The sequence below is a fragment of the Leuresthes tenuis genome, unplaced genomic scaffold (genome assembly GCF_036924035.1).
Source record: "Leuresthes tenuis unplaced genomic scaffold, fLeuTen1.0.hap1 SCAF_2, whole genome shotgun sequence".
Taxonomy (NCBI): Eukaryota; Metazoa; Chordata; class Actinopteri; order Atheriniformes; family Atherinopsidae; genus Leuresthes; species Leuresthes tenuis.
In genome coordinates, this window is record NW_027325356.1 from 16,995,537 (window position 1) to 17,010,259 (window position 14,723).

Here is a 14,723-nt window from a genome sequence, read left to right on the forward strand (position 1 = left end):
AGATTCGGTTCACAGATTGATGTCTTGACATTTTCCTCCAGAATTCCACTGGTATAATTCAGAGTTTAATGTTCTCTTGATTGTGTCATTTCAGGGATGGGAACATGCTCATGTGTTAGGACACATTATTTTTCTCTCTAATTTAGGTTCTGATTTAAACCCAAAGTTATTTTCCCTGTGTCCCAAATGGAAGGGCAGTGGCTTGCAGCTTCACCATGCACTGTTGACACCTCTGAAGTTATTCTGGGTTCTTTTGTAATCTTACAGGCTATTACACTTGTTGCTTTTGGGAAGTAAAAAATCTGTCTGACTGTAAATTGGAGCTGAAGAAACTCATTAGAGATGGTCTTGTAACACTTTTCATCACAGTAAGCATCTGCAAATCTTTTTCATGTCTTCAGCAATCCTCCTTGACAAGTATAAGCTGGACCTCTGCAAACATGTTGTGATCGCCATTCTATTTCTTAAAGCAAAAATTAATGCAGAAATATAAGGGAATTATTTTAAAGAGTTCTCAGTCTATCAAACACCTACTGTATGTGTTAGACATCGGATTATTTGGATTGGTTTTGTTAAAGTTGGTACAAATACAGAGATGCCTCTGTGAGTTATGGTGAGTGGATGATGTATGTTTCCCCTAAATTTGTATTATTTATAACAAGCCATTTATCATATTAAAATATCTGCATACTGGATCAACTTATCATGTCATTGCAGCCCTTTAAATCTAACTGAACTAAATGAAACTGACCTAAACACAATTTATTTGAGCAAAAGTGAAATGGGTAGAGAGAGACAGGTAATATGATGACTACAGTGACAGACGAAGAAGGACAACCAAACATTGACTGGAAGAGACACAGAGAGTCAAAATGACAAATGGAGAGCAAGGAAATTGACTGTCTTTGAGAGGCTGGGGGAGCATGAGAGAAGCAAAGGGGGGGAAAAAAAGGGGATGCAGGTTGTGCTCTTGGTTCTGCTTAGCTATGTTTGCTGGAGCGATCTTGCTGACAGTGTTGTCCTGGGTCAGTAATGGTTCAAGGGAATAACAGTGAGCAGTAGCTAGAGCGTGTGTAACACTGATGTGAAACATTTAACATATGGTTTCGACAGCTAAACAAGGGGATGACACTGATCTAACCTTGACTTTGTATGTTCAGCATTTGTTCCAACAGCGGAGCCTTTTTTTTTTTCCTCTTTCTTCTTTACAGTTTGGCTCAAAGGATTAACAATATCTGACCCAGCAGATATTATAAAAGTCAATGACATTTGAAATAATGTAAATTAAAAAGAAATTAACGAAACAAACAGACTTTTACTTAAGAGGGAAATTTGGTGTTTTGTTTTTTTCCTGAGAACAACCCAACAGCTGCCTGTGGTATGTCTGTGAGTGCGTCCCTGCGTGGATATAATGCTGTCAGATGGCATAATGTCACCACATCAAGCACTTTGATCAGCGGGACATCTTTTAGCCTCAGAGGAAAAACCCAACATTTGCACTTAAGGTGTGTTCGTGTTTTCTTTTCAGCAAAATCAGGTTGTGCTTGTTTTTCACTGCAGCTCAATGTGGTTTTTGTGTGTCTTTGTGCATTAGTAAGAAAGACTGTCACAGTGTTGGTATCACAAACACACACATAGAGCATTATGATAATTAAAACTTTCACTGATACGCTGCAGCCAAATTTCAAGGCTGATGGTGAGTTGCTGTCAGAAAGTACCAATGTAAAAGAAAATCTTTTTACATTTTCAGCTCGTCAAAGGACTGAAATGTGAATCTAATCAGTTTAAGATTAATCTGTACCGTCAACAATATCAGTATGAAACATTACTGAATAAAAAAAAAAGGGATTAGCTTACCGTCTTGATTGCATCATTACTGCAGAACAGTTATTTGACTTGACTTGAAATATTTTTCAGAGCGATTACGTGATGATGGCAATGTTTAATCAGAAAGAAAACTAATAACTCTATAGTTCACTGTGTTGAATGAATTGCATCAGGCAGTTTTCCCTGTTAGTGGATTTCCGATGACAGCATAAAGCAAAATGTGGCTAGAATGCATTAAAACAGGTCTACACCACAATGTAAGGCAGAAGACAGACTAAAATATGATAATATTTGAATACATTCGTCCTCTGTTACATGGACTACTTGTATTGTCTGTGACTGTTTGAGAGAAAAAAGAAAATTTATGAGGCCATAAATCAGCATTCTGCACTTCACTAAAGTCTCTAAACTTTGAGGGAACGAAACGGGAAGAAAAATGACCGAGCAGAAGAAAGAAATGAGAAGAAAGAAAAGACAAAAGAAGAATGAAAAAGAGAGGCAGTCACCACCATAATGACAGACTTACCAGAGGCTCAAGATTGCTTATATCTATCCTGACACTTATCATCTGTGATAGCTGGCTACAGGCCACACACGCAAACATCTAAACCTTCTATGAGCATTCTGTTCATGTGGGTATACTTACATCCATACAAATTGTAAAAGTGGAGAACACACGCACACACACAAGAACATAACTCACCTTGAGATCTGTTTGCTGAAAGCAAATCCAGGGGCTTGGTGGAGCATGTGCTACAACATGACAGATGCCTGATAGGATAAAAGATTTTAAAATAGAGAGGGAAAAGCAGTGCATAAATATACACTCCCATTAGGAGAAAATGAGATTAAAAGCCAGTCACTATTGAAAAAGAAAAACAGAATTGCAGACCAGGTCGAAAGTACTGTTAACATGACACGCATGCCAATAAGGTACAATGTGTTGAATCAGACTTAGAAAGCAGGTGTTAGGAGTGAGCATTTGGAAGAAAATATGTTCATAGGTGTCAGAAACGGACAGGACACAGATGCAGGATCTTTCAGAATAAATCAGTTTATTCAGAATAAACCACTTATGGGTCTCCAGAACAGAGAACACAAGAGGCTGTGAAATCCTAATACACTAACCTCAATAACTAGGCTTGAAGCTAGTGCAACTAGCAAACTTTCTCAAAGCCAAAACTCACTCCACTCCAGGAGGAAAACAGAAAGAGCTATAGAAGATTACAAAATAAACACGACTCACTCTTCTAAAGAATAAACAAAGGACGCTCTCCCGGTAAACGCAGGCACGAATAACATTAAACTCAAAATCACTACACTAACAGAGGCTCTATGAAAACTATTCAATATACGATAAGCTCTCCTTTAACGGAGGCACTATGAAACATTACAATTAACCGAAACCCAAACGCTCCTTTAACAGAGGTGCTATGAAACTTTAACAAGAACAAAATATTTCTCCTAAAAGGAGGAAACTAAACAGGCTAGGAAACTAAACGAGACTAGACTATGACTGGAGTTCAAAACTTTACAAACAAAAACCACCCTGTAGGAGGGAACGCACACATTCAAGGACATGGGATTCAAGGCTATGGTTACTTGGTAAGGCTAGGATGAAGAACTCTCAAAAAATTGTTACAAAACACTGGCACGGGACATAGGGAGACGCAGACTATATATACACATGAGGGAACATGGGGAACAGGTCGAAACACTTTGGGATCAGGGAAGACAATCAGACATGTGACACAAGAGGAAGGGCAAGGTACCTGAAACGAGAGGGAAGGTTAATATTTCAAAATAAAACAGGAAATGACGAGCCAAAACATGATTCAAAATAAAATAACTCAACGGGTCATGACAATAGGAAGTGTTGGAAGTCATTATGTAACTATCTTACATGATGTCACAGACGCCAGTATTACTCTCTGTGATTTTCTCCTCCTCAAGAGTATGCAATGATTAGTGTGTGTTTACATCAACCTGTGTACTTCCACTCATTTTTTTCCTTTCACAATTAAAACTGAATTGCACTACAATTACCCTGATGACAATTAACTGTGAGGAGGGGAACAATTAGATGAATTGCTCGCAGGTTGTACATCACTTCTAAACACATTTCTTTTTTTCATGGTCTGAAGAAATCAGTTTTGATTCCTTAACAACTGCTAAAACGATGATGATCAACCACTCTTTCTGAGGATTTTTTATTTATTTATTTTTTGGACATTGGCTGCTTTTTCACTCATTTTCTGTCCAGTTTTTTGACATTATCATTTTCGGAAGAATGTGCTCTTTTGCTTTTTTGTGGTGAGTTAAGGCACTCAACACTGACCTTTGAATCATTCGAGCATAAAAAGACATCTTACCCAAAAGATTAACCAGTCGTGTGGCTGCACATAACAAACAGCTACGTAAAGAAGCAATTTTGGATAATATCTTTGAGCACTTTGTTACCACCAGCCTGTCGCTAAGATACATCCTTTGTTTGCATCTCTTTCTTTTCATCTATCTGTAAGAAATATCTTTTAGAACAATAAAAGATGACACAGTTTGATAGGCATACAATAGCATCTTTTTTCCAACAAGGTGATTCTCAATGAGCTGTTTGTAAAAACTTGGAAAATCTTAGCATAGTGTGCTGTGTGTGCTTAAGAAGGCCAAAAGATTTCTTTGAAAAATCCAGCAAAGATCTGTCACAACACCTGCGAGATGCATCTGGCCTGTCAGTTGATCCATCTACTTTTCGCTAAAGCCTCATAAGAAATTATCCCCATTTGACTGCCAAGACACCATTCTCAAGAAAATGAAACGGGAAGAAACGGCTGAGGCATGTCAAATGATGCAAGAACTGGACTAAAACCAGTAGCAGCAGTTCTACTGTGTGATGAATCCTTCTCAGAGCCTGGATTTCAACATTACTGAAGCAGTGTGGGATCATCTTGACAGAGAATGGAACAAACGAATCCAAAGAAAAGCTTTGGAATGTCCTTCAATATAAGCTGGTCTAACAGGGTTAAAGCTGTGTTGAAGAATAAAGATGGCCTCCAGGTCTGTTAGAATTGTACAAACTTTGTTTTACCTGATATACTGTTTTTTTTTTAAATTTTCCAATAGATTGTTGCACCTATAATTTGTTTTTTCTTTTTTGGCAATATATAAAGAACTGATGAGTGGCACAAGGACCCTTACATTATTTTATTGTTATTTATTTTTTCTAATTCTAATGTTATGGATCTGAAGAGCTAACATGATGCCAGTCATTCCTGTTCCCCACATGCTGAGAATGACACTGTTGCCATTTGGGTTTCTCATTAAGGATGTTGGGAGGTTTTGCTTAGCACATGCACCACTCAGTTACCTCCATTTGAGTGACTGACATACCATACTTTCCTGTCCAGCACTCACTGATACATCCATGCATTTGACCTACCTACTAAAAAAAAACAAAGGAAAAAGGTATGTTATGGCCAGTTATACCCAACTCACTAAAAGAAACAAAACAGATAACTCCTTATCAGAGTTTCAAAATGTCACATGCTAACATGTTTTATAGGTTTAGGGTCATGACTGTCCGTGTCTGTGTATTACAGAGATTGAACGGGGAAGTTGCGGCGATCCCGGGGTGCCGGCATTCGGTCGTCGTAGCGGCGATCGCTTTCAGCATGAGGATGTATTGACCTTCTTTTGCCAATCGGCTTTTGAACTTGTGGGCGAAAAAACCATCACATGCCAGCACAATAACCAGTGGTCTGGGAATAAACCCAGTTGTATCTGTAAGTGCACTGTGTTATGTCTCCGCTATTTGCTTTACTGTTTGCTTTTAATTCTGACTCTGTTATTTTCTTTCTTTTTTTTTTCCTTCTATTTTTCAGTTGTTTTCTTCTGACTTTGCTTTGAATATCTACCAGCTTGCTTTCTCATCCTACCTATCCAACCTAAAACTTTGTGTCTTTCCTTTCTTTCATCTTCTTTGTAGTCTCCTGTTTCTTTAACTTCACGGCTCCTTCAGGGACGGTATTATCTCCAAACTACCCAGAGGAGTATGGTAACAACCTGAATTGTGTGTGGTTGATCATCTCTGAACCGGGAAGCCGCATCCATCTCCTCTTCTCTGACTTTGACCTGGAGCCACAGTTTGACTGGTTGGTGATCAAAGATGAAGGTAATGATATTTTAATAATTCATTGTACTTTTTTAGACTGGGGTTTATTTCTTTTTATCATTTGAAAAATATATATATGTTCTAACGTTCATGTTACTAAAACTGTGAACTAATTTTTCTGATGTAAACTCAGTTTATAACAGAAGGTAAAAAGAGCTCCAGACTTACTTTTATTTGACTAATATGGTCTCGACCAAGTGGGTAATTGCTGTTATGATTTTAGGACTTTGATAATTTTCTACCGCACAGCTATCTTTTTAGCTTTTTTCCATTCCAGCTTTATTCATTTTAAGCATATCCGAGGTAAGCCCTGACTGGCCTGATGTAGTTTTTTGACTGACTGAATTTTTTTTTTGGAGTGGCCAAACTAAAATCACCTTACATAAATATCTTTAAAGGGGAACTCCGGTATTTTTAAACCTAGACATTATTTCTGGCATGAAATACGTTTATCTACTCACCGAGAACAGTGTGGCGTTCTCGTTCTCGGATTAGTAGAGTACCTGTGTAGAAATCCCTCTGTTAGCTCTCCTATAGCCGCAAGTAGCCACATAACAGCACCTATGAGCTAACAGAGCTATAGTACACGTTCGTTCATTCATTCTTCTTAAAGTATTGGTGAAATAAAGACAGATAATGCCTTATTTAGAGGCTGCATCGTCCCTGCCCTGTTCACTCCGTTATATGGATATCTTTTATGGATATACGCCGATTGCGAGTTGTCTAAATAGCTTCTGATGGACGCCGACTTTCGCCAACTGTTTTCAGTGAGTAGATAAACGTATTTCATGCCAGAAATAAAGTCTAGGTTTAAAAATACCGGAGTTCCCCTTTAAGGTCTAACAGTATTTTGGACTGGTGGCAAATGACTGATGTCCCTGTATGTCTGCATTCAGAAATCTAAGACAAAACACACTGTGCTTCCTTTTTTGCTATAATATTTACTTCAATATTTAGAAATATTCACACAGTTAAAGGAAAATGTATGTTGTATGTATTCTCTGATGTAATAGATATTGTTTAAAAAAAATCACCTGGCTTTTAAAGTCAGTTTAAAAATATTTATTATCAGCTAGGATTAAGTATTGTGAAACCCACAATTGGATTTAATTAGTTAGTGTGATGTTAGGGAACATATCGGCCTATGACCTGCCCCAGCACCTTAAGGATGACTTATTCCACCCGTTAGATACCCAGCAAATCAGTGCTAATTAGTTTTTATGCTATGTATTGTGGAAATGAGTATGTTTATTAATCCATTTGCATTTAAAGACTGCACCATAGCCAGAAAGACAAGCACAATGGTTTAACACTATTACAGTTCAGATTTACTGCAGCACTTTGAAAAAAATTGTTGATTACAAAAGTAAAAAAGAGAGGCATTGATTAGACCTTAGTTGTCTTTTTGATAACATACGTTCATGATTGATTAGCATTGTCCAGTTGTTTATATTGTGCTGCGTACTCAAACGTCACAGAATCTATCCACAGGTTTGCAGTTGTACAGCCTGTGCAGTTACTTGCCTTTGTTTGTTTGTCTGTCAGAAAATCATAATTTTACTAACGCACTTTCAGTAAAATGCACTTTAAACCTCGTCTTTCTCTGCATTCTTGAATAATAGAACAGTAAAATAAAACTCAGTTAGGTCATATGAGCACAATAATAAACGGCACAGCATGTTTTTGAACAAGATGATGTATAAAATATTATCATAGGCAGAAAATCCATTTTATTAAGTTAGAATCTAAAAGTAAGGAACATGTGGAACGATCGTTACAAAATGCTTTTCTCTTAATCTCTATGTTTGCAAAAGACAAAATTTTTTCTTTTCGCATCCAAGCTTTTGTCACACTGATTTTCTTTCCAATTCTGGTCCCTTGACAAGCAGTGCAGTACTAAATTAGTGAAAAGGCTTTTGGGTTGCGGGAGAACAATGAGACAAGCACTTTACATCTCAGTCAAAGTGCTGCTTAATTGAGTGTAAGTGCATGTGATCAAGAACTTCTGAGCTCTCTTATATTTCTAAAGGATTAATACAAAAAAAGAGAAGATAAATAAATAAATCCCTGTTATGGTTAGATACAGCCAGTGATGGTATCTTCAGCATTCTAGCCCATGCATAGCGGGTTCTCTCCCACTGTCCAAAAACGTGTGTTAAATTGTCTTTAGATAGGATGGTGAGGTTGTTTGTCTCGTTTGTCTCTGTGTTGGCTCTGCGATGGGCTGGTGACCCATCCAGGGCGTACCCTGCCTTTCATCCAATGGCAGCTGGGATGGGTTCCACTGGAATTAAGTGAGTATAGAAAATAGATGAATGGATGCACAAGGGGATCAGTAAAACTATGACATCTTCTCTTTACATCAGAATAAGAAAAACAAAGCCGACATTTAATTTTATAGGCCCAGTTGCGCATCAGAGAATGATGAAACATCACTGAAACATCAGAGCTGCTTGAAACGTCGGAGTTTGCTTAAATTTATGAGGTTGTCATTCTAAAGACTTGTCAACAGACCTAATTTATAAAGTTTGGTGTAGATGGAAAAAAGTGATTGTTCACAAGGTCACCTGCATTCAAATGTCCCTTTGTAAACAACACACCCCTTAAAATATGCACTCTTTGGTGAGCCAGACATTCTTTCATTCAAATCAGTCAAATTCATTTAACACAGTCCAAAATCAGTGTGTAGTTTTTATAAAAATGCCATTTCTGAAAGAGTTAAATCTCTTAAATTTATTTTTCTCTCTCTTTTTTTCAAAGGTAATTATTGAAGTAATAATTAATTAATTCAGTGGATGAGGTAACGGAACATATCTTTGAGGCTTATTTAACGTATCAAACTGAAAAATGGTTATTATTATTAACTACTCTTGCTAAATTACAACAGAAACAACTACAAATAGAAAAATGTGAAAAAAGAGCACTTCCAAATAACCCGCTGCCACCAACTGTAAATGTATCTCTCAATCTTGAAATCCAGACTCAGCACTCAACAAGGGGGATAACTGACAAACCAGAGCAAGATATAATGACAGCCACAACACAGGTTAATTCCTGAAATATGGTACAGAAGTGGTCCAGCATTTGCTATGCTTCGTCAACTCTTTCAGTATCTATATAGACAAATAATACTCAATGTCTGAAAATGCAATATAGTTTAGTGCAGGGAGAGGAATAGAGGACAGAAGGAATGAGCGTTCTGGTTTCACCAGCAATAACTCAGAAGTCCCCATTCTGGATGGTTCTGGACCGTTGTACATGCCTCCACACTGCTGGCTCAGTGCTGCTATCAGGCCCAATATTTTCATACACAGATCTGTTTTCAGTTTCAGGACTTCTTTTTCTTTTCATCTTTGACTTTTGATGGAATATTGGATTGTTTAAATATTTATTTAAGTTAAATCACTTGGGCATTTTAGGGGAAAATGTGATAATTTAGGTGGAGCTATTAAACAGTTTATTCTTAAGATAGAAGATAAAGGTTGGACACCTTAAAATAGTTTTTTAAGGTTTTTTAAGTTTTTTTTTTTAACATTGATTTGCATCTTTGTTTTCTAACCAGTTTTCTTTTAAATAAATCTTAAAAGTAACTACATTTGTCTATAAATAACAAATGTAGGGAAGTAGAAAGTTCAGTATAGGCATCAGTAGAGTATTTTCTTTTTCAAAATGCAAGGAAATAATGTAGGAACATATTGAACAACCTGTACTGTATAAGTTCCGGCTGTGAACTGAAGTGATGCATTCCAATAGCTGCAAGTCTTAAATGACATTCATAGCCAAGAGTCAGACTCAAACAAATTTCCAATCACATTTCAATCAAGACAATAGGGTGGCCTTTATGATCTCATAGTGTCAGTGTCATTATGTGGTCATTATTGTGCCACCTTTGGTTAATCTATTTATTTCTACCTGTTACAAGCTACAGTAAGTGGCAATTGATTTTTCTGTCACACGTCTCAGCTTCAACCAATTCTAGTGTCTTATTACCATATTTGGAGATGGCAAATCTTTCTTTATTCATTGTATATACTCCATATCTGAACTGATGTAGGCATACTGTGTTCTGCTCCATGTAGCTCCTTGGAGCTTTATTGGATCCCCACTGGATCTGTTGCTGATGGTTGGATCATTGCGGAACAACTATAGGAGCAGAGTGTGTTCTTCCAAACAAAAATGTATAACAATTTGTTGCAGTAAATGGTCCGAAGCTGTGACACAAATGTGTCAGACAGAACTAAGGTGATGCATGGTTGCAGCTGTGCAGGCCAGTGGGGAGTTTCAGGGCCACTCAACTGGTACACAGTGACTGCTTTAGTGGCTAGAGTGATGCCTTAAAGTCATTGCAGTCCTGTTCACCAGAGGGGATGATGGTTACTTCGAACAATGCAATTTCCTCCCATGGTGCCAGAATTGTATGGAAATGCAAGTCTCAAAACGCATCTACTGCACATCTTCACAAACCATATGAGTCATCCCACTTTGAAAGACTGACTAGAGAATACCAAATTGTAGATATCCAAAATTCCATCATTCCAGTAAACAGTACAGTGTTGTTTTTCACAACACTGACAATGCATCTAAACAGAATCAGGTTTTTCAGAAAAAAGAAAAAAAGAATTGACAAGAAACAACAAAAAAAACTTCCTTAAAGATGCGCATCATTAGAACTTGAGATTCTGTTGCATTGTAAAGAAGACATCCTGGGCTCCACCAAGGCAAGCAACAACAGAGTCACTGATTGGTTACTGCAATATCCTTTCCAGTGAATACATTAGATACATATTAGAACCATTTGGCCAGTTGTTTTTTTTTTAAATCTGAATGAAATCAGCTGAATTGGCTCTTTACCCTTTGCTAAATTCCTCATCCTTGAAGGTGACCAACAACATTTTTTACTGTGACCCCCAGCAGTACATAATTTTTTTCCCCCTGTTGGTCCAGATAGTATCTAATGAATCTATTGTGGTGTATCCATTTGTCGTGTGTTTTTTTTTTTCTTTTACTGGACCTCTTCGATTTCCAAGTCTACTCCTTAACCTGTTGTTATTCTGGATGGATATTTTAAAGCGCCATTAAAAACGTGTCTTTAAAAATCTGCTGTTCTATGTTCTATTCTAGGTCTGTCTGAACCAACGACATTTGGGACGTTTTCAGGGAAAGATGTTCCATCACAGATCGCCTCAAATGGACACATCATGAGATTGGAATTTCAGTCTGATCATTCTAACACCGGGAAAGGCTTCAATATCAGCTATACCAGTATGTACTGCTTACCTACTTGTTCTGTCTGTCTGTTTTGTTTCTAAACAGATTTAATGATGTATTTGCCTGATGTTCAGACCTGACAAGGACTGGATAATTTTCTATTATGTCCTAATACATAAAACTTTTATATTTGAGACATCTAATGCGGTTATGGACGAATTCTGTTTTTGTACCACTCTTTTTTAGGTTTGCTTTACAGCGTAGGCAGTTGCTGCCAATGCTGGAAGAACATCCTTTCCCACAGGATTTACAAACATTGACTCAAGCTTGCCATAAAAAGGGACATCTTCGTACATTGGCGTATAACCAAAATTCACTGTTACAGACAGGAATTTCAAGCGTTAAAACTGAGCCAAAAGGATTGTGCAGATGTTAGTTTCCTAGCAGAAAACTTTTAGTTGATATATGCTGAAAGATTAGGAAACAATTTTTGCCTAGAGATGCAAAAAAAAATGCTTTCTACCCCAACTGTATTTCAAAATATTAGGGGCTCTCATTAATATGTCTCAAGCATTTACCTTAAGCGTCTGTGTAGTTACTTTTTCCATATATCATATTAATTAAAGACCTGGGATTTAAGATAAGCAGTGGCCCTATGGTCCTCAGCCAGTAAAAATATGGGGGAAGGAACATACACATAGTATCGCTGCCAGTCCCCATAATATTTAAATTAATTTGCGATACTGAACATTAACAGGTTATTCAGGTCCCCTGACAAGTTGCAGTATTTTCATTTGATATAGGTTTCACAAAATAAATTTGAAAATGTTCGAAAAATATTGTCAGAGATATCGTAAGAGGATACTGAAAGAAAAAGGACATCTCTTTAGTGTCACTGACAGCGCAGGGTAAGCCAACCAGAAGAAGCAAAAACGTTGGTATGTAATCTATTACTCATTGTAGCTGTCAGATATGTGTAAAGCCAGATGCCCCTCAAGCACACGATGACTCATGTATCTCCAACCATCCACTTCATGAGAAGTGTCCGGATTTCTTGTCTAATAGTTACACGTATCAAGTTGCAATTTGCTGTGTACAAGCGCTGGCAATAAAACTGATACTCACATAGTAATCAGTTCTAAAATTCAGTGTCTAATTAGAAGTTAATTTGCACCAGCATCGAAACAAATGGTGCCATCCTAAACTCTTGCAGACGACAGTAGCTGTAACCCTCATATAGCTTACCTTAGGAAGCAGCCCATCTCAAAGTCTTCCACGATGGGTGAGAATTTTCAATCAATTGATCAGTTAATCAATTTATCATTCCGCACTCATATCATAGTCACACTCAAATCGCTTGACCAACACAAGAGTCTCAATTTAATGATGAGGATAAGATGTGGAATCAACAGGCAAAGATCCCCTCCTTCGGACATGACACAGTCACAAAGATATATACAAAGAAATGAGTGTTTTGTATTTCTTGTACCTCTACTGCTATGGCCCAGCCTTTGTGCTTATAACTCTATGTTGTTGATTCGACCACAGACTTTTAACACAGGAAGCAAATTAAAGTGAAAAAAGTATTTTCTTTGGTATTGGCATCAAATGTGCGAATTCTTTTCAACATACCAAAATAGGTTTAGTGTGTGCCGTGCAGTGATTTCACTGTCTATGATATACTGTTTACAGTTTGGAAAAGCGTTGACTCTAAGGAATGTTAAGTTCCCAAATACCTATAAGATCATGATTATTTTGTGTAATTCTATGTGCACTTAACAAGTGAGTCAAGATAACCACATATAACAGTTTGACATATCCAATGTGGCCAATAAATTGTCAAAATTCCCAGAACCAGTGTTCTTGAGGTATTAGTCAACATCACAAACATTTCAGCTATTCTTTAATAAGTGAAAAAATAAATTCTTACTTTTATTTGCTGCATCTCCCCTGAAAATATTTCAGTTTCCCTGGTGAGGCTCATCTCACACTGAAAACCCCTGCTTCCGTTTATATGTAAGAATTTTGATTCTGGAATAGAAATTTTGGGCTTGTTCAACCAAAAATCCAGGAAGTTATTTTTTTATGAAATCTATGGACAGTTGTTTTCCTTCCTTCTGTGCCATTGTGAGTCACGACCCGACTTCTGCAGCCTGTGTATTTACCTGCACTAAGCCGAACTAGTTCAGCATGACTGATCCTGATTCATTTTCTGTGATTACCATGTGGCTTTGCATCATTTCACACACTGCCTCCCGAATGACCTTGTCTCCAGTTCTTCCTTTAGGAGTGACATTTGACAAATGAAAGAACTGAATGCTCTCTTTGCCTCAGCCCATTAGATACAAAAAGTCCTACTTGTAATCCCCAGACAAAAAGTGAGCACCATTGTCCAAAATCTGTACAAATACACAAATCCTTTTTATACTCCCCTTTTCTTCAATATCTAGTGATTTCACTGTCAGTGGCTGTAAATCCCTAAATGCCTATACAAAGATACATGTTGATCCTATACCATGTAATCGATGACAAAGAATTTTTTTCTCTTTTTTTTTAAATGTAATTTGATCACATAAATTCTACACTGGCATTTATTGAATGCCAGTCGTGTTTTCCTATTTTGGGAACTTCGTTTTTTTGTTTGTTTGATTAATTATGTTAAAAACATGGGCCACAAGACTGCTAACAGCAGTTAATTGGGAGTCAAGTGCAGGTCCTGTATAACAACTGTTCTAAATTCACTAAGAGTACAAAGAGCAAGTATTTTCAGATTTTTGGTTCTTTTTAGTAACCACAGAGTAGAACAGGTACAGTCATGGAAAAAGTTGTGATTCTCTTTTGTCAAAACTCCCTTGACACAAGAAACAAGGATTTTATGTTCAACATAAAGCTGCCAGTTTGAGTTAATCTCTGTATTTAGTTTTCTGGCAGTGTTTTTCTCTCTTTTTTGGCCTCTCTTTATTCATCATGATAATCTCCGTTTTTCACTCTGAATCTCTTTTGTTTCACTTTTTCATTCAGGCACATTTCTATCTCATACTTTGTCCGAAACATTATGTTACCACTGAAACACTGAAAAAGGACTTTTTCACGTACTTGAGGTAGACTGAGATTTTCGTATTTTCCTCTTTTTTTTTTTTTCCTCTTTTGACTGTGACCTCTCCTTCTGTAGTTAAACAGATGAGTTTAATATTTTCTGTGCTTCAAATTTGTTTTTTGCCTTTGCATGCTCACCATTCACAGTCCCATTCTCTCTCTCGTGCGCGTGCACATTTTTCTCAATCCTTCTTTTTTTCTATCCACTCTCATTTCCTCCCCATCAGTAGTTAATCAACCTGAGACATGTCCAATCACTCTGTGTGTGCTCCAGGTGGGATCAGGTTAATCCCCGAAGTGGCGATAATATAAGCCAAACATGACAGGGTTGAAATCACATAAGGATAATTTCATTTCCATATATCCATATCTGTGGAGATGTCACTTTCACTGACACTGATAGAGAAATAATATAACCCTTTTT

At 37.2% G+C, this 14,723-nt stretch overlaps 1 protein-coding gene across 1 annotated transcript in view; it reads left to right on the forward strand.

The window, feature by feature from the left end:
- Positions 1–14,723, forward strand: part of LOC140302486 (CUB and sushi domain-containing protein 1-like) — a 275,604-nt gene that overhangs the window by 139,210 nt on the left and 121,671 nt on the right. The window contains exons 12-14 of the mRNA XM_072381305.1: positions 5,424–5,606; positions 5,810–5,995; positions 11,117–11,257. Coding sequence (XP_072237406.1) covers positions 5,424–5,606; positions 5,810–5,995; positions 11,117–11,257 — 510 coding nt within the window. The remainder of the gene's footprint in view (positions 1–5,423; positions 5,607–5,809; positions 5,996–11,116; positions 11,258–14,723) is intronic.